A 19,273-nucleotide genomic window follows, 5' to 3' on the forward strand; every position below is an offset into this window, starting at 1 on the left:
AAATGCGTTGTTACTCTATATTAGTTAATGTTCGTATGTCCTTCTGGCCGCCTTCATTGTAAAGTTTCGCTTATATGGATGTGATCATCCACTTTTTAACATTGATTACCTATAGCTTCGTCGACCGGACAGTCCTTTCCCTTCCATTCTCCTTCTACTGTCAGTATTAAAATTAAAAAGGACACACCTTTTAATAGCATTTTTACGTTACTTGTCATTGCATCTAAAAAATTATATTTCAGGCATTGGGGACATTTAGAGATAATCAATGGACGTTAAATGATGTACAATGTTCATCACATGATATTAAAAAGAATTACCCTTATTGAATGTTAAAGTTTTTTCTCGTATTCATTCGAATCCGGTGGATAAGAACCGGTTCTCATCCATACGAAAAAACTATGTCTATCATCGTATTATATCCAGCTTTCTACGAATGTAAAATGTACAATCATAAGATTAAAGCCAGTTTTTTTAGCCCGTGCCTTCGGCAACTCGGAGCTAAAAAAACTAGTTTTAATCTTATAATTGTACATTCTATATCCGCGGAAAGCCGTTTATAATACGATGAAAGAAATAACTATTAAACAAAAGTTTATTACTGCTAGTTTGTAACACCCAATCAAGATTAATGAAAACCAGCAAATGAGGGAACGTGTTTATAAAACTTTGGGGGTCAGTATAATTTAGAGTCCAATATCTATTCCTATCCTGGTGAGTTCCTATGTAGAGAAATGTTTAATTACATGCAGCTTATATTAACAACGAAGTTAATTCGGAAAATGATCACGAAACCTGTACGTTATTTCAACTGTCGTCGGGGGGCAACACATCGTAAAATTGACGATCTCTCTATTTGCCCCCCAAATATTATTTAAGAATTCTTTCGCTTGTTAGTTATACCTTATACCTGGTTTAATTAAGGTTAGGTTAGGTTAAGTAAAGGTTAAATGCCATGCAGTTATTGGGCCCGGCAAGGTTAAAGCCCTTTAAGGTTAAAGAAAAGGAGGGGGGGGGGGGTCTAGGACATTTGTATCCAAAAAGTAAAATAACTGTTTCCAAGTGTCTGTTCTAGTATGATCATGTAGCCGACAAAATAAGACACTTCTTTCAGATTTTATAAAGTATTTTTCTATAAGCATTTAACAAAAAAGATACATTAGAATACTATATAATATTATAGAATAATTATTTCTATTTTCATTTATACACTTCATTATATTATGTATTTTCATTTTCATCAAAAACTAAACCATAAAAAGACTAAGTGGTAAAACACGAAGTAAAAATTCTATTTGATCATATCATGAATATTTAATCACATGTGCTTTCTAGAAGTTCATTACTTAAATAATTTTCATTTGAATGGTTACATTTTTAATTTTACATGTCTTGTGTGTATTTGAGAATTAATTATCTTCGAATATATGAAAAAACCAAAAATTTACTTTTAATGGCGTTTTTATGGACAATTTCTGTAAAACATTAATACGATTTTATGTTTTTACGCTTTTAAAACTGGTTTTCGTTCCGTTAAAAAAGTAGCGGTAAACAGTAGGTTGACGGTTGGCCTAACCCCTACCCCACAGTGGTCCTCAAGGCAAAAGAAGTTTGACAAAACCTACCATAAAAACGGACTATATGGCCATCAAATATACACATTGGAGGGCCAGGAACTGATTTTCTTAAAATCATAGCTGTTCCTTCTTGGGGTTTATTCCATTTTAAAGTTAACAGACCAAATTCCCTAAAAAATCAAGGTTGTTTGTCACAATTTTGTTGCTTTGGATTCAAACCTTTATAACTTTGGCTGTATGAAAGACTCATGAAAGCTAAACCTACCATTGGAAAGCCTATTGAATGACAATTTCAGACATAGCTTTAAATTTTTTGTAGCTTTCTTACTTTTTGCTCTACAAGGAAAATTGTAACCAAAGGGAGAAAATTTATTGATAAATCTATTCTCAGAAAGGCTTTCACTAGGGTATTTTGATATAAATTTTTCAGGATTTTTCTTATGTTCAGTGATTCTTTTGATGACAAATGCAAAAAATACACTTTCACACATTTAATTTGGTATATTTGCATTTTTTCTACCTTGGGCCAAAAATTTTTTATAAAATTATAAGTTGGTGTATATTTTTTTGTCCAAAATTGTACATAAATTTCAGGAATAAATATTAAGAACCATCAATTGCTACATTTTACATGTGTAGTTTTAATTTTCCTATATTTTTGGTTGTGTAGGAGCCTCAAAAATGCTAAACCTACCATTGTAAAGCTTGTTGAACAATCTATCCAAATAAATCTACGACTTAAAAAAAAAATTTACTTAAAAGGCTTGCACAGGATTTATGTTAGGTGTAATAAATTTCACCAAAAATGTTTTCTTTCCTACAAAATTTGGAGTAGAAGGGAGGTTACAAAGCAGTAATAGTTATCACATGTCCTGTTTCAACACCAATCTATGGAGGGGGTGTGCCCCCCCCCAAAAAAAAATGGTGCAGGGCTTAGGTGCTCCCCCCTTCCCCCCCCTAAAAAGGGAGGGGGGTAACATTTTGATAGTTGAAAATAATGCAAAATTTGAAAATTTAAAAAAATATTTTTTTTCAAAACTCAACAAGATATAACATACCCCCCCATTCTCCAAAGTGGGTTGTTTATAGTCCAACACAATAAAAAAGGATATTATCACTTCAAATAATCTCTGAGATTCAACCCTTTGTAAACAGTAAGGTATTTTTTTGTCAATAATACGAACTTAAAATAAATCTTTATTACTTAATTTCTACGTTATTACAGCATGTATTAACAATTTTATGTCATAAAATAAATGCTTAACAGTAAGTAAATAGTTTAAACTATATGTGACAAGTTAAATATCCCTACAAACATTTTAATAAAGAAAAAAGTTCAGATTTTCCCTGTTTTTCCAGTTTTCCCTCCCAAAATACCAAAAAATCAAGGCTTAAATCCTTGATATTTTTGTTAATACAACGTTTTTAGTTGATCAGTTTATTGAAAGGTGCTTAGAAAATGTTAAGATTTGATAATATGATGAGAAATTTTTACCTTTACACTCCCTCTAAGTGTTCCCTCCTCCAGGTTGTTTTTGGTCTACCTGGTTTCCTCTTTCCTATTTGGGGGTTCCAAGTCAAGGCCTGGATATATCATCATGCCCTTTCCTTAGTGTGTGCCCCAACCATCACCATTTCCTCTGTTTTATTGTCAGTTTAATGTCTGACATGTCACTGCGCTCTAGAAGCTCAGCATTTGTGATCTTATTTGGCCAAAAGATCTAGTGGATTCTCCTGAGACATTTATTGATATATGTCTGTAGCTTGGAGACCACTGCTGTGTTTAGGAACCAAGTTTCAGCCCCATACAGCAAAACAGAGAGAACATCTTAACTTGGTCTTTATGGAGATGTTGTTGGAATTCCAAATTTTGTTCAGGCTGGCAAAGGCTGTCCTAGATTTGTTAATTCTAGCTTTAACATCTGTTAAAGTGCCTCCAGCTTCATCAATTTTACTTTCAAGATACTCAAAACAATCTACATCCTCAAGAATTTGGTCTCCAATAGTAATTGGTTCTTGGGAATTTGCATTTAATTTGAGTATTTTGGTATTAGGAACATTAATTTCTAGTCCAATTTTCTTGGAAGTTTCAGCTATCATGTTAGTCCTTCTTTGCATTTGACTTCTATTGCTTGTTAACAAAGCAATATCCTCAGCAAAGTCCAAAACTCCCAAATATTTTGGATTGCCAAATAGCTCCCAGCAAATGCCATCATTACTTTCACAGTTCTTCATGATCCAGTCAATGGCAAGGAGGAAAAGGAAGGGAGAAAGAAGGCATCCTTGTCTGACGCCTGTTACAATCTCAAAAAAGGTTGATAGTTTACCTTTATATATTACATTTCCACCTCCTTTATGAAAGATAGTTTTAATGATATTGATTATCTTTTCTGGAATGCCATAGTGTCGGCAGATTTTCCAGAGATCTTCTGTCTAAAGAATCAAATGCTTTTTTGTAGTCAATGAAGTTTACAAAGAGCTCAGAGTTCCATTCCTTGGAATGCTCTATGATGATTCTTAGAGAGGTTACCTGATCAATATTGGAACGGTTTAGTCTAAATCCAGCCTGATTAGGTCTTAGCTTTTCATTAACCTTTTTCTTTATTCTATTAAGAAGAATCTTACTAAGGATACGGCTAGGTACTGAAAGAAGCATTATCCCTCTGTAGTTTCCACATTGGGTCAAGTGTCCTTTTTTGGCTAGTAATGAGATATGTCCATTCTTCCAGTCCTCTGGGTATAACTCATCATTCCATATCTTTGTGATCAAAGGTAGGAATGCCTCAGCTGATGTATCTAGGTCTGCTTTTATGACCTCAGCTGGTATGTTATCAGGTCCAGTGGCCTTGTTATTTTTCAAATTTTTAATGGCCTTTTTGATTTCCAATAGATTTGGCACTTGACAGTCAATGTCAAGTGCATCTGAGGGTGGAATCTCAGTTTCTTCCTCTGGAACTGGAAGATTTAGCAGTTCAGTGAAGTGCTCTGCCCATCTATTTGGAATATCTTCATCAGTTTTAAGGAGTGAACCATCCTTGTCCCTGATGTGTGATCCTGATTTGTGTACTTTACCTGCAATGCTCTTAGTAATCTCATAGACATCTTTCATTCTATTTTGATTAGCAGCATTTTCTGCTTGCATAGCAAGGTTTTCCAAGTGTTCTTTTTTTGTCAATTCTGACACTTCTTTGGATTTCCCTGCTGAGCATCTTATACAGGTCTTTATCTTCTGGAGAGTTTCTAGAAAGTGTCTTTTGTCTTACATCTCTTCTTTGATCCATGAGATCAATGGATCTTTTAGTGATCCACGGCTTTTGGTTAGCCTTTTTACAAACCTAATTATTCTTGGCTAGTATCATTATAAACTTTTTTGATACTTTGCCCAATATCTTCAACTCCATCTTCCTCTAGAAGAGTCAACAACTCAAATCTGTTCTTTTGAGTGAGCTTAAACTCTTGTAGCTTTTCAGAGTTTTGAAGGGTTGTTAAATTATATTTCTTCCTGGGGTTAGGGTTTGAGTCCTGCTTTTTAAATCTAAGCCGAACTTTAGAAGATAGAAGATAATAGTCTGAATGGTCCTCTTTCAACCCTGACATCAAGGAGAGAACCTTTTATACATCTAGATATATAGATGTGGTCTATCTGTTTAAAGGTTCTTTGATCTGGTGATCTCCAGGTGGCAGTATGAATCTTCTTGTGTTTAAAGATGGTTCCACCAATGACAAGTTTGTTTTCAGTAAAAAAACTTACAAGTCTATCACCATTGTCATTTTCCTTGCCATTACTTAAGCCTAGGCCATATTTGCCCATGACTCCTTCTAAATTCTCATTACTACTCCCCTCTTGAGCATTGAAATCTCCTAGGAGCATTATCAGGTCCTTTTCTTTATGACCATTCTTAAATACAGAGTCAAGCTGGTCATAAAATTCGTTTTTGACCTCTGTATCTGCTTGTTCTGTAAGAGCATATGCTACTATAATTCTCAGATTGATGTTTATATCTGAGGATTTGAAGTAAGCCTCCATGATTCTTGGACCATGGGGTTGGCAACTGATCATGGCCTGCTCTGCTTGCTTGGTCAGCATAAGAGCCACCCCTTGCTTATGTCCTAGATTCTCATTCATATGGCCTGAGTAAAGTATTTTCAAGCCAGAATGATGTTTAAACTCTCCGTTATTTGTCCACCTTGATTCGGTGATAGCCAGGATATCAACCCTGGCTTTAAGCATTTCTTAGCAAATGTTTTCTTTCTGGCCTGACTGAAACATTGTCCAAACATTCCAGGTGCAAATTTTTGCTGGTCTGCGGGAATTCAGAATCATCTGCCTGACTAGTCCTTTAGCGGTTTCCCAGCCAAACATCATATTGTTGTTTCCAACCTCTACTTCGTTCCCGAGCCCAAAGTTAAATTGGTCTTTACTTTGTGCAGATTGAACGTGAGCAGGTTTTTTTCTATGGAAGGATTGTTAGCCCCACCCAAACCCCCTGAACTGGGGGAAGTTACCAGAATTTAGAAGGGGAAGAGTTAAAAAAGATTAAAAAAATTCCAAGAGATGTCTAAGGAGGTGGGGGGAGGGGTTGAAATCACCATAGATATGGGGTAGGGGAGGGGGGCCAAGGGGGGGGGGTATGTTATATCTTGTTGAGTTTTGAAAAAATATTTTTTTAAATTTTTAAATTTTGCATTATTTTCAACTATCAAAATGTTACCCCCCTCCCTTTTTAGGGGGGGAAAGGGGGGGGCACCTAAGCCCTGCACAATTTTTTAGGGGGGGAGGGCACACCCCCTCCATAGATTGGTGTTGAAACAGGACATGTGATAACTATTAATGCTTTGTAACCTCCCTTCTACTCCAAATTTTGTAGGAAAGAAAACATTTTTGGTGAAATTTATTACACCTAACATAAATCCTGTGCAAGCCTTTTAAGTAAATTTTTTTTTTAAAGTTGTAGATTTATTTGGATAGTGTTCAACATGCTTTACAATGGTAGGTTTAGCATTTTTGAGGCTCCTACACAACCATAAATATAGGAAAATTAAAACTACACATGTAAAATGTAGCAATTGATGGTTCTTAATATTTATTCCTGAAATTTATGTACAATTTTGGACAAAAAAATATACACCAACTTATAATTTTTATAAAAAAATTTTGGCCCAAGGTAGAAAAAATGCAAATATACCAAATTAAATGTGTGAAAGTGTATTTTTTGCATTTGTCATCAAAAGAATCACTGAACATAAGAAAAATCCTGAAAAATTTATATCAAAATACCCTAGTGAAAGCCTTTCTGAGAATAGATTTATCAATAAATTTTCTCCCTTTGGTTACAATTTTCCTTGTAGAGCAAAAAGTAAGAAAGCTACAAAAAATTTAAAGCTATGTCTGAAATTGTCATTCAATAGGCTTTCCAATGGTAGGTTTAGCTTTCATGAGTCTTTCATACAGGTAAAGTTATAAAGGTTTGAATCCAAAGCAACAAAATCACGACAAACAACCTTGATTTTTTAGGGAATTTGGTCTGTTAACTTTAAAATGGAATAAACCCCAAGAAGGAACAGCTATGATTTTAAGAAAATCAGTTCCTGGCCCTCCAATGTGTATATTTGATGGCCATATAGTCCGTTTTTATGGTAGGTTTTGTCAAACTTCTTTTGCCTTGAGGACCACTGTGACCCCTTGTAAAAAAAGACCTTTTTTAACAAATTAGCAACAGAAATACAAACACCAATTTAATTTGTAAATTATCTTTAATAAGATTGAAAATGAATGGATTGAGGACGGGACTTATTCCACACCTCACACTTGTGGTCAAGGTTCTAGGACAAACGCAGAAGTCCCAAACGTCAAAGTGGACAAACGGAGGAGTGTCAAAACATTAATCTAATTAGGTATTTCTATACAGGTTAGGTTAGGTTAAGATATGAATATACAAATAAGCTCCCCGCAGGGATTAGGCATTTAAAAAACCTAAAAAATGGTTTAAAATAGGTTAGGTTAGGTTAAGTATCCACTCCTGCGTTTGTCCACTCCGACGTTTGGGACTCCTGCGTTTGTCGTAGGACTGTGGTCAAGCTTCATGAGGCTGTGGTGAAGACACCAGTAAGGAAATAAGTAAAAAAAAAACTTACAAGTACGTAGGAATAAAAAATTGTGAAATTTATGTTTAAGGATTGGCCTTTGTATATTTTTAAATGACAAATGTATTTGATTAAATATTCTCTATCCATGACAACCGTTGGCGTGCACATGGTTGAGGTAGGTGCCGGGAGTAGCCCCCCCCCCCCCCCACCCCCTTTTGAAATGAGAGGAAAATGAAATTTCTGAGTGGAAGGGACGGGATAGGTAAAAATTAAGATAAACATTTAGATATCAATTTTTACCCCACCCTTCAGTGAAAATCAAGTGCACGCATTTGATACCAACAATAGACATGGCATATCTAGATGGTCCATCTTTCCCCAAAATTCGTCAATCTTAAAAAGGAGTTCCTTAGCAGACAACACATTTGTTTGTTTTATTATATGTTTTGCCATGTGCTTCACGTTATACTAGGAATAAAAATAAAAAAGTATGGACAAAAAGAAAAGCTTTTTTGATATGCACAGACAAACATCCAGTTGTAGAGTATCTATGCAACCAATAATGGCGACAGTCGTTGAAAGTAAATTATAAAACATGTTAACTTCAGAAAGAAAGAAATGAATTAAATATATATATTTCAACTTTTTATATACATTATCATAAGTAATAATTTAACTGTTTAAAAATACAATTTTAAATAAACTCACAGGGAGATTAGTACAAAATAATGTTACTGTAACTTATTTATATTTATATTATATGGAAGAAGGGATAAAAAATACTTTAATACAATAAAAATCTAAATTTTCTATTGCTAAATAAACTATAATAGATATGAAATGACAAATATATTTATTTTTAATATTAAGAAATGTAATTTAAATTTTTGATAAGTTTTTAGGCTTCAAATTAAATAACTTAGATTTTTTAATAAACAAGATAAAATTATGTTTGTTGTTATTTTAAAATGTTTGATGATTTTGAATTTTGTTTTATTTAGAGAAAATCTGATTATTTGTGGGTTTTTTAATTAGTAATAGGATCAATTATTGGTTGAAAAATATGATTTTTATACAATATAACAAACTTTTTTGTGGATTTGCAATGATTTTCAATAGATTTGTTGCTTTTTGGTGATTCCTATAGTTTACAAATACTGTGGTATCACAGTGGAATTTCTACTCAAAATTCATGAGCAGAAATTCTTTAGAAACAACCCTCTGAGAAAATCTATAAATTTTTTTAATTATAGTTATGATTCTGTAGTGAAAAAAAAAACAATTTTCATTAATAATTGCAAAGCTTTTGAAAGAAAAAGTAAAAACTATAAATTTTCAAAACTGTTTACATTTTCACTGTGAACAAAGGCTTAAAAAAAGCTTTCCATGACAGACCTCCAGAATTTTGAGTTGTAGAGTGGCTGCGCTACTAGAAACAAGAATAAGATACCTGTCCATAAATGCAGATAGTAGATTTTAAATCACAATTGTTTCATTTTGTAAAAACACATTAAATAAATAACATTGCGAATTAAAATTTTCTTGAACAGGGTGCTTTGAAAAAAAATAGTATTAAATAAGTTAGGTTTTTTTTTAAAGATTGATAATAAATAAATCTTTAAAATCAATAATTATAATTTTCAATAAATATGTTTTTCGTAATTTAAGAATCTTTTTTGTTTTTTTCATAATTTTAAACCTGATATTTTAGATTTGCACCCTGTATACTAGTGTATAATGACAATACAAGATTTAGTTAAGGCTTTTTGTTTAGATTTTTGAGCTTGTATGGTTTTCATTAAAATTTTTCAAATTGTAGTTTAAAAAGAAATTAGTAAATTATGAATAAAGTTTAAAAAGCCTTGAAATGATGAAACATGAAGAAATAAATAAAATAATATACAATAAAAAGGCATCATATTACTTAAATACAAAAAGTCTCAGAAAGACAAGTTTTTTTGACAAAAATATATGTTTTATACAAAATTAAATTATTTTATTTTTCATACTTCTAAAACTTGAAAACTTCGAAAAAATGTTAAGTTTTGATAATGAATAATGATTAATATTATGATAAAATATACTTTACAAAATTGGAAAATAATAATTTGAATTTGTTAAAACTCTATTTATTAATTTTTTGATAAATCTATATTTTCTGTAAATTTTTTTTAATTGAATTTGATAGTTATATAATTTAAAGATTGTTTTATTTAAAGGAAAGTTATTTTCTTTTAAAATCATTATAATATCTATTAAAATATGTTTTCACCTTGGGTAAGAATTTAAAATTTTTATAATAATAAAACTTTGATTAAAGAGGTAATAGAATTAGTTCTTTAAATATAGATTGGAAAGTGAAGATTTAAAAGGTATGTTATCTTATTTTAAATGTTATAATGGACTTAATCTTGAATTTAAATTATTTTTATACAATGATCTCTTATGGTGAGAAGTGGCTTTGATGATTATGATTTATAGGATAAAAAATAATTAAAAATATAGAAAGAAATTGTTTTTTTTTGTGATTAGAAAGATTCTTATAAACTAAAAAGTGATGCTGATTTTGATTTGCCAATATGAAATTTGCTTTGAGGAACTTGTATTTATTGAGCTTTAATTTTGGCATCTCATTGGTTAGATTTGAACATATTACCACCAGCGTACTACAGGTGATCATGGAAGAACTGGAATTAACTGATCTGATTGGTCAATACAAACTTGTCAGTTCAATCCTGATTCTGTGATTGGAGGAAATTTATCTGAACACAGTGCTCTGATTTGTTAGTACAATTTTACCAGGCACTTACGTTGAACTGTGATTGGAGGAACTGATTAGATAAACTATAATTTGGTATCCTGATAGGTTGTTTCAAATGAATAAGCATTAATGTTGATCTGTGATTGAAGGAACTATTTCAATCAGAGGAACTTGACTTTATAACCGGTTATGTTGGTATTTGATTGGTCGTTACAAACTTACTGTGCATCAATGCTGATCTGTGATTGGAGGGATCCTTGAGCAGGAGTTTCATGAGGCAAGAGCATGAGGGGAGGTCGGAAGACATGGTCAATAGAATAGTTGCACAGGTTAATCACACTCCCTACAAAAATAAACTCAATTAAAGAAAAATCAGAATATAATTTACTCAAATATACTCTTCAACTTTTCAAACTTATGTCAGACATGACAACTTTTACAAATAACTTAATGTCAAAATATGATTTTTAAGTCAACTTAAAGCTTCTAGGTTTAACTTAGATGTCGTACTTCCTAGAGAGGGAGGGGTCATTGGGCTGTTTATAACCCTGGTCTCCAAAGTTTTATTATAACGTTTTCTTAATCGTTGACTTAAGAATTTTGGGGACTTTTATTGAATTTTGATTGGTTGCTTCATTAAGTTGAGTGTCCAAATGTTTCAACCATTAATTGTAATCTACAGAAGGGGTAATTTTGTGTATCTTAATTGAGGATGTACATAAAGTTATCGGCCATTGTCTTATCCCTTTAGATCCCTGCGTATTTGTATACCTGTGTAGACATCAGCCCAGATCAACATTTGGCTACCAAAATAGGTCAATCTGCTTCCAGCCCTGGAAAAAAATCATTTATTCATTCATTGATTGGTGAATAATAGGTTGAAAAAATCAGTAAATCTTACTTTTAAAAAGCAAAGATATGTAGATAGATACATAACATGGGGACAAGATAAATGAATAACAAGATAAATAAATATATAGATAAAAAGCTAGGAAGATAAAGAGACAGGGAGATAGATAGATACCTGTAGATCCAGACTGTCCATAACCTTTGTCCAGCTTACTAACACAGCTCATATAGATAGATAGATAGATAGCCAGGAAGATAGATAGTTAGATAGAATGATAGATAACCAGTAAGAAAGATATATAGATAGCTAGGAAAACAGATAAATACCTGAACAAAGATCCAGACTGGCCATAACCTTTGTCCAGCTTACTAACACAGCTCATAAGAGTCTCTCTCAATTGAACAAACTAAAATAAGCAATTATTAGTTTCATGAAAAATTAGGCAAAGACAAAAAATAGTGCATTTTGAAATCAAACCCTCCCCCCTTATTAAAAAAATTATTTAATTTTGTTTCATTTGTATTTGGGACATTCATCAGTTTATAGTTAATTGTCTTATCCCTTAATATCCCTATTTTATACCTGTTGAGCATCTTTGGAAAGAATATTTTCTAGCTTGTGCAACTCTTGTATTAGTGTCTCTGATTCCATACTCACATTCACCTTAAATATTCAAATATTCAATGTATCCTAAACTTATATAAAATATAACTAATTTTGTTTAATCATATGCATACTTATATGTATAGTCAATCACCCTTTAGACAATTCAACCTTTGGTTACACTTCTATTATCTGGAAGTTATACATGTGCATGGCAATAAGTTGCGCCTGTTTTGGCCAAAGGCATTTTCCCTACTCTAACTATTTATGTCGTACAACTGACATAGCAACAGTAAAACCCTTTTTATCGTCTTTATTTATGATGCGTTAATGGGCCAATATGCGAACCTTTCTCACACAATTATAGCAAGCTGTAATTGTTTTCATTATCATAAACTAAAGAACTTATCTATTTATTTTTTTAGATTTCAAAATAGCTCCACTGACAGTTTCATAATTATAAGATTGCCTAAGGTTGGTACTAAAGAATGGGTTGGTTTTTGGCTATTTTTTCTGGCAAAATTATTATTACCTCATGGTCCAGTTCAGGCACAACCAATAGAGTCCTCCACTCACATTCTTTCCTAATATAGATAGATATATCAATTGAAAGATAGATTGATAAAAAGATAGATAGATAGATTAATAGATAGATAGACAGACAGATTGACAACACAAATAGCTAAATAGATAGATATAGACATACAAATAAATAGATAAATAGAGTTCATATAAAGTTAGATAGATATAGTTGGACAGAAAAAAAAACAGATAGAACGATAAATAGACACTCACATTTACATCCTAAATTTAATAACACCCTAATAGATAGATAACTGTAATCGCACGCGCCTGACATAGCATTTACCTGCATTTAATAACATCACCATACAGATGGTCACCACAGTAGAGAATCTCGGGCTCATCAACTCCTGAAATAAAGAATAATGAACTAAAATAAAGAAAAGTTCCATTTTTAAGCACACATATAATAAATTGAGAGACATTAAAAGATAGATAGGTAGATGGTTAGAAAGATATAAAGAGATAGATAGATAGATAGAAAAACATAAAAATGTCTCAAGTCTTATGTCTATGATAAAGATATATATATATGTAGACAGATTGATTGACGGATTGATAGACATATAGATAGTCAGATAGATAGATATACCTAGCATCTTAGTGATAGTGCCATGATCACCGCCGCTAAACACACGTTTCTTTGTGTTCAAATCATCTGGTCTAAAATTTCAATACTTTTATTTAAAACAAGAAGCTTCGGCCCTTGCCACTAGGAAAAGGTAAAATAACATGTCTATAGTATAAATCTTTATACAGATAACTACCTCCTTTCCTTTTTCAATCACCTTATTCGTCTGCTACCAAATAGTTTTCTACTACTTGGCTGTGTTAATACACACCACAACATTGGTTGATTTTCAATGACCAAATGAGAGTTGGCACAAGGACAGTTCAATAGGGAGATACAGTTATTAGCCCCTTCCTACCTCTAGTGTTTTACTCTAATGGCAAAGTAGCCTAAAACAAACTTAAGGCATGTATAAAGCTTCTTAAAAATCTTTCAAAAGAATAGGATATCTGTATAAATTATAACAGTTGAAGGTTTCTGTTTGTACTTTAGTATCTGAAATAGTGTGGGGTTTACACAGGGCTCCTTAGTACAGTTATTTGGAAGGTTTACTGCTATTTATTTATTTATACTGTAAGTGGTGAGTATTGAAACATTCCTTATTGGTCCAACTTCTGATGTTTCCAAATCAACTTCTTTCAATTCACATTCCTGAATAAACAAGATTAGTTTTCATGAAAACTTATGTCTTTTTTTAATGAAAAAAATTAAATACTGTCCTTTTTATGAATTGAACAGATAATTACACCCCATAGAACGTGTAGATTAGTATCTAAAATTGTACTAATACTCTGCACTGATGCATCATAATGATGAAATGAAGATAAAAACTGTCCTTTCGTATGAACATGTGGACACTTTTTGACCAATAATGTAATCGGGTTGTTCCTACACTGGCATACTATTGGTCCAATAAAGTAATTGATCATCTAGACTTTATAAATCTATTACTAGTGGCTACACCTCTTGGGGCATTTAGCGGAACGTAAATTCTTTTTTTTTAATTTACGTTAAGATCAGCAGTTTTTCCAAAAATCTTTTCCCGGTAGCTGGATTGGCCGGGTTACTTATTTTTTTATTTCTCTTTGGAAGGTGGTGGTACTCTCCCCCAAAATAGTTTAAACCTTACATGGACTTATGAGAAGCTAACCTGTAAAGGAGAACCATATCGGTTCAGTGGTTAGCGAGATCCTTCGGTACAGACAGACAGACTTCATGTTACTTTATTATAGGGATAAAACCTACCTTAGTGAAAAATTTAGGTTTCCTGCCGTCGACAACAGTTAAGTCAAAGTACTCCAACCATTCACCTAGAAATTTTTTAAAAATCTGAATTTTGAGTGTAGGAAAACTTGATGGAAAAATATCACATCCTAATCATGCATCCCGACTGGAAATCTAAAGTACTGTACAGTTGTTATACATAAAGGTATTTTTATCTTTATGTAAACATTTTTTTCAAACAATGTAAAAAGATATTTTAAAAAAGGCGAAGCTTTTGAACACACAAGTATGCCTTTATTTGACACGATAAGTCACACAATGGCATGTACAAAAAGACTGCAAATAACTAATTTCAAGAGAAGCTAACCTCTGTATACAATCTTTAACTTTTGACTTGATAAGGTATAAAGTACGTTGAAGTATAATTTTTTAGTCTGGCTAAAATAATGTGCACTCTTATTCTCAATGCGAAATTGCAGTATGTTATAGCCGTCCGTCTGCTATTTGCTAAAGTGAAGCTTTTCTATAATTAGGGTCGTTACGTCCGTCCGTCCGTCAAAGACAGTTAGTTCTTTTCGTTAATTAAAACAGGTTAGCATTGCCCTATCGATTTCAAACTTTGCATTATGATTCCTGTAGTAGTTAGGTACGATTTAGAAAGCGTAGCAACTCTATAATCATTACCAGAATGTCCGTACGTCCATTTTAAACAAGTTGAATTTTTACTTTTTTAACAACAGTTTTTTATGTGATAAAATCATCCGATTGATCTGATTTTTGTAGTACTGATTCCTATTACAATAAGATACAATATTATAAGCGAAGCATCTCTATAATCAAGTCCTAAAAATGTCAGTATGTCCTTTTGTGTATTTAGTTTTGACACTATACAAGACTTAATGTTCGTCTGTCTTACCGTTTCAGAGCTTTGCTTTTATGGATGTTGTCATCATTGTTTCAATATGTATATCTTTCCATTTTTGTGCTCCAATAATTATCTGGTTGACCAATACTCAATAATGCATAAATAACCGAGCGAAAAAAAGACCTATTTTACGCGTGTTTTTGCAATATTAGATTTTTATTTTTTTTCTTATTATGTGTAGGCCTTTTTACACCGGCCATTACGTATCCATCTTCCCTTGGTTAGGCCGTTTATGAGATTTTACTTAACAGATAGACATCCTATTACTTTAAATAATAATGTATACATATATTCACCAAATTGCAATTTTAAGTTTTTCAATCATTCTTTTTTATCTTAAATTACATATAACGTTGCTAAGCAAAAGAAAAGACAATTTAAAAGTTATTCTTTTTTCCTCCTATTTATGAAATTTACATTATTAATGTCCCTGCATTATTACATCTTAATATCTTTATATAATATAATAATAGATACCTTTATTAGAGTAATCAGAGAGTAGATAGCTCATAATAATGTTCGTGTACCACCAATCACTGAAAATTTAAAAAAAATTAAATTTAGGTAATATTGTTGCACATCGTTTAACTTAAAGTAAGAATTGTGCAACCAATTATGCAAAATCCTTTACGCAATCTTCCTCATCTAGGAATCAAAATCCTTATGAAGTAACAGGATGATATTTGTACGTCAACCTGTGATTCCGAAAGATTATTTTAGGGGAGGGTAACTCCATCATTCTAAGAGAAAACATCATTTATTTTTGCATTTAAATAAAAAATTATAGATGGTGGGTTGAGTCCCCCGCCCCCCATCCGCGAACTCCTAATAGAGCTCCTTCTATTCTTTGGGCCACTAACATCTAAATCGTATATGTTTTTGTCGCAATTACAAATCCTACCTGTTAGTAAGCAGCAGGGTTTTGCGGCCGCCTTTTTTTAGCTGGGTCAGCAGTGCGGGGAGGCGGTCATCCTTCTTGACATAGCGGGCAAGGTCCTTCACTGTCACCCGCTTCAACTCCATAGACTCAACGTGGATATAGTCTATGGTGTTTCGCACATCCTAGATAGATAGATAGATAGACAGATGGATATACAGATAGAGATACAGATAGATAATTAGTAGATAGAAAGATAGACAGATAGATATACAGATAGATAGGCAGATTGATAGACAGACAGATTGATAGACAGATAGAAATATAGACGGATAGACATGCAGTTAAAAAGACAGACATATAAATAGACAGATAGATAGACAGATAAAAAGATAGACGGATAGATATGCAGTTAAAAAGACAGACAGATAAATATACAGATAGATAGACAGATAGATAGACAGATAGAAAGACAGACGGATAGAAATGCAGTTAAAAATACAGACATATAGATAGACAGATAGAAAGACAGACAGATAGATAGACAGTTAGAAAGACAGACATATAGATAGACAGATAGAAAGACAGACAGATAGAAATACAGACTGAGAGATAGACAGTTAGAAAGATAGACAGATAGATATACAGTTAGAAAGACAGACAGTTAGATAGACAGATTGACAGATAGATAGACAAATATACATACAGAAAGATTGATATATAAATAGACAGATAGATAGATAGATTAGACAGATAGTTAAATTGATAGACATTTAGATAGAAAGAGAGATAGATTAATTAGTGAATAGATGGAATAATGAATTGTAAACGAATATACTGATACTTAGTATGGCATAAGTATGACACTAACAGAGTAATACATATCAAATTGTACTTTATCTACAAGCGAAGCATCTCAACAATCATATTAACAAGGATGACAACATCCATACGTAGTATCCATAGAAGTTAATTATGCTCCAAAATGATGGGATTATTGATAGGAAGTGTCAGCCTTCTATCTTAAATAAAAGCCGCTTTCCCTTTTCTTGTCTTACAGACAGACGGACAGACATGTGGAACTATAGAGTTGCCTCGCTACGAAAAATGTAATATATCCATTGCTTTGTTAAGCATCACTTTTATGGATGTTGTCATCCTTGTTAAACATTAAATCAATAATCGAACACCAGACAAGATTAAAGTTCAAAATAATTGCAATTTATGAACATCAAATAAAAAAATTATTTGTTGACAAATATATTGCACCTAGCGAAGATAAAATATTAAATAAGTTTCAATGTACGAAAAAAAAGATTAAAGTACAAATGCAACATGGCATAATATGATTACAAAAATACAACATGGTAAGTAGTTGTATGCTATTATGAATAAAGGTTGCAATAAACGTACAGATAAGTATTATACAGTTAGAATAAAGAAATAATTTTGCAATTTATGCTCTACAACGATTTTATTAGTTGGTGGTCAATTTCCTTGAAATATCATAGAAGTAAGGGTTTTCTTTGATGTCCATACCCCAACAATATTCCCTTTCTAATTAAAATTATTGGTTAAAAAGTTTAGACAATGCTAGATTAAAACACTCAATTAATATTGATTAAAAGTACCCAAAGTTTTTTAGCCATACCAACTAATGTCCCCTCCCTCTGGTTCTTAAGACACTTAAAATTGTGTTTTTTTATTCGAAAATATTTAAAGATGTCACAGTCTAATTATTATGAAATTTGTTCCATATTATTTTAATCATGGACAATTATATTCAAAAAGTGTTGACAATCAAGGATGATAACAGTCATAAAAGCGAAAATAAGGTGTCAGAAAAAAATATAGTGTCAGAAATACAAAATGGGCGTATGATCTTACTGATAATAATTGAATGAAAAGTTGATACGCTTTCTTATATATACTTATCTGTTACAGAAATCATCAAGCAAATTTTAAAAGCAATGGGATATTCTAAAAATTAGCGATCTGTAAAGGACGTATGTACTGAGTTTAAATTAGCTTTTAATTATTAACTCACAGATGAAAAGATTTTAATATAATGTAGCAATGCTTATTCTACATGCATGTGTAAATTGTTAACATATGCAAAGGCATAAGTATGTTAATATCCTACTATATAAAGCAGTAAGGTTTTTTGTCTGATACTTAAGATTTTAATAACTGCTAACCCAATTGGGTTCTCCATTTTATGGATGCTTCACATATGTCTTGGGATGGTTTCAGGCTATTTTCTTTCCCTTCTTAATCAAATACAGAGCCCTTAGGTTTAGATGCTAGGTTAAACTGTTTAAGTTTTATTTAAATCCCAGAACATTTTCAATCCAATAACTTAGAGTTTTAGGTTAGGTTTTTAAATTTATTTTTGACATTGACTTATGTCTGTTATCAATTATTTCATCAAAATTGTACATTTACATATGAATTAAATTGTACTATAACCAGGGAGGGAGGGGACATTGGACTGATAAGTTATACTGGTACCCAAAGTTTAATGAACATTCGTTGCCAAAAATCTTTCAATACTTTTTAAATCTTTATTGGAAGGTTCAAACTAGCTGTCTCAAACAATTTCAACCCAACAGAAACGAGAATTTAGTATTTTATTACTGGGTATGTACACCAATTTATCGCCAATTGTCTTATCCCTCAATATTCCTGATTATAACAGTAATAATAATTGTTTACATATGCAAAAAAAAAAGGACAAATCCTTAACTTGTCAAATGTCATACTTACATACTAGGACAATAAATCCATATCTAGTTTTTTTCTGTTAAAATCTTTCTAACCACTGAACCGATTGAGTTCTCCATCCTAGAGAATCTTAATAGGTCCCGGAATGGTTTTTGGCTATTGTAATTTTGGGTTTTAAATTTTGAGATGATTATATTTTTTTAATCACCCCCCCCCCTCCCCTTTTTAAATAAAGTTGCCAAGGGAAATTTTAATTTAGACTATTGTTATTTTTCAAAGATATTACTCTTAGAAACGATTTATTTTTTAAAGTTTGGTAAACAAATTGAAACAAACACTCAACTGTTAAATTCATCATTTTTAAATGAAATCAAGAACCCTTGCATTAAAATGAATTATTTTCCTAATTTGACATTTTAAGAATGTATGTACATCAATGGAAAGCAAAATATTTTTTTTATTATCGTAATGAAACTACATAACAGTTAGATA

The 19,273-nt window shown here is 31.9% G+C and overlaps 2 protein-coding genes across 4 annotated transcripts in view; both read right to left on the reverse strand.

The window, feature by feature from the left end:
• Positions 1-19,273, reverse strand: part of LOC145322700 (uncharacterized) — a 97,876-nt gene that overhangs the window by 6,066 nt on the left and 72,537 nt on the right. The window contains exon 2 of one of the 2 annotated variants that reach the window (XM_080164916.1): positions 110-219. In XM_080164916.1, the coding sequence (XP_080021042.1) occupies positions 110-218 (109 nt within the window). In that variant the 5' untranslated portion in view covers position 219. Of the gene's footprint in view, positions 1-109; positions 226-19,273 lie in introns of those variants that run through there. The other variant, XM_080164915.1, reaches the window with a different exon arrangement.
• LOC145322696 (cytosolic purine 5'-nucleotidase-like) overlaps positions 8,281-19,273 on the reverse strand; it is an 83,530-nt gene continuing 72,537 nt past the window's right edge. For both annotated transcript variants that reach the window (XM_080164909.1, XM_080164910.1), the window contains 11 exons: positions 16,082-16,242; positions 15,658-15,716; positions 14,277-14,341; positions 13,630-13,682; positions 13,053-13,123; positions 12,747-12,810; positions 12,411-12,462; positions 11,858-11,938; positions 11,602-11,681; positions 11,197-11,258; positions 8,281-10,768 (listed from right to left, as the gene is read on the reverse strand). In XM_080164909.1, coding sequence (XP_080021035.1) covers positions 10,644-10,768; positions 11,197-11,258; positions 11,602-11,681; positions 11,858-11,938; positions 12,411-12,462; positions 12,747-12,810; positions 13,053-13,123; positions 13,630-13,682; positions 14,277-14,341; positions 15,658-15,716; positions 16,082-16,242 — 873 coding nt within the window. In that variant the 3' untranslated portion in view covers positions 8,281-10,643. The remainder of the gene's footprint in view (positions 10,769-11,196; positions 11,259-11,601; positions 11,682-11,857; positions 11,939-12,410; positions 12,463-12,746; positions 12,811-13,052; positions 13,124-13,629; positions 13,683-14,276; positions 14,342-15,657; positions 15,717-16,081; positions 16,243-19,273) is intronic.

This window comes from Acartia tonsa, chromosome 6 (genome assembly GCF_053477335.1).
Source record: "Acartia tonsa isolate MP-2025a chromosome 6, ASM5347733v1, whole genome shotgun sequence".
Taxonomy (NCBI): domain Eukaryota; kingdom Metazoa; phylum Arthropoda; class Copepoda; order Calanoida; family Acartiidae; genus Acartia; species Acartia tonsa.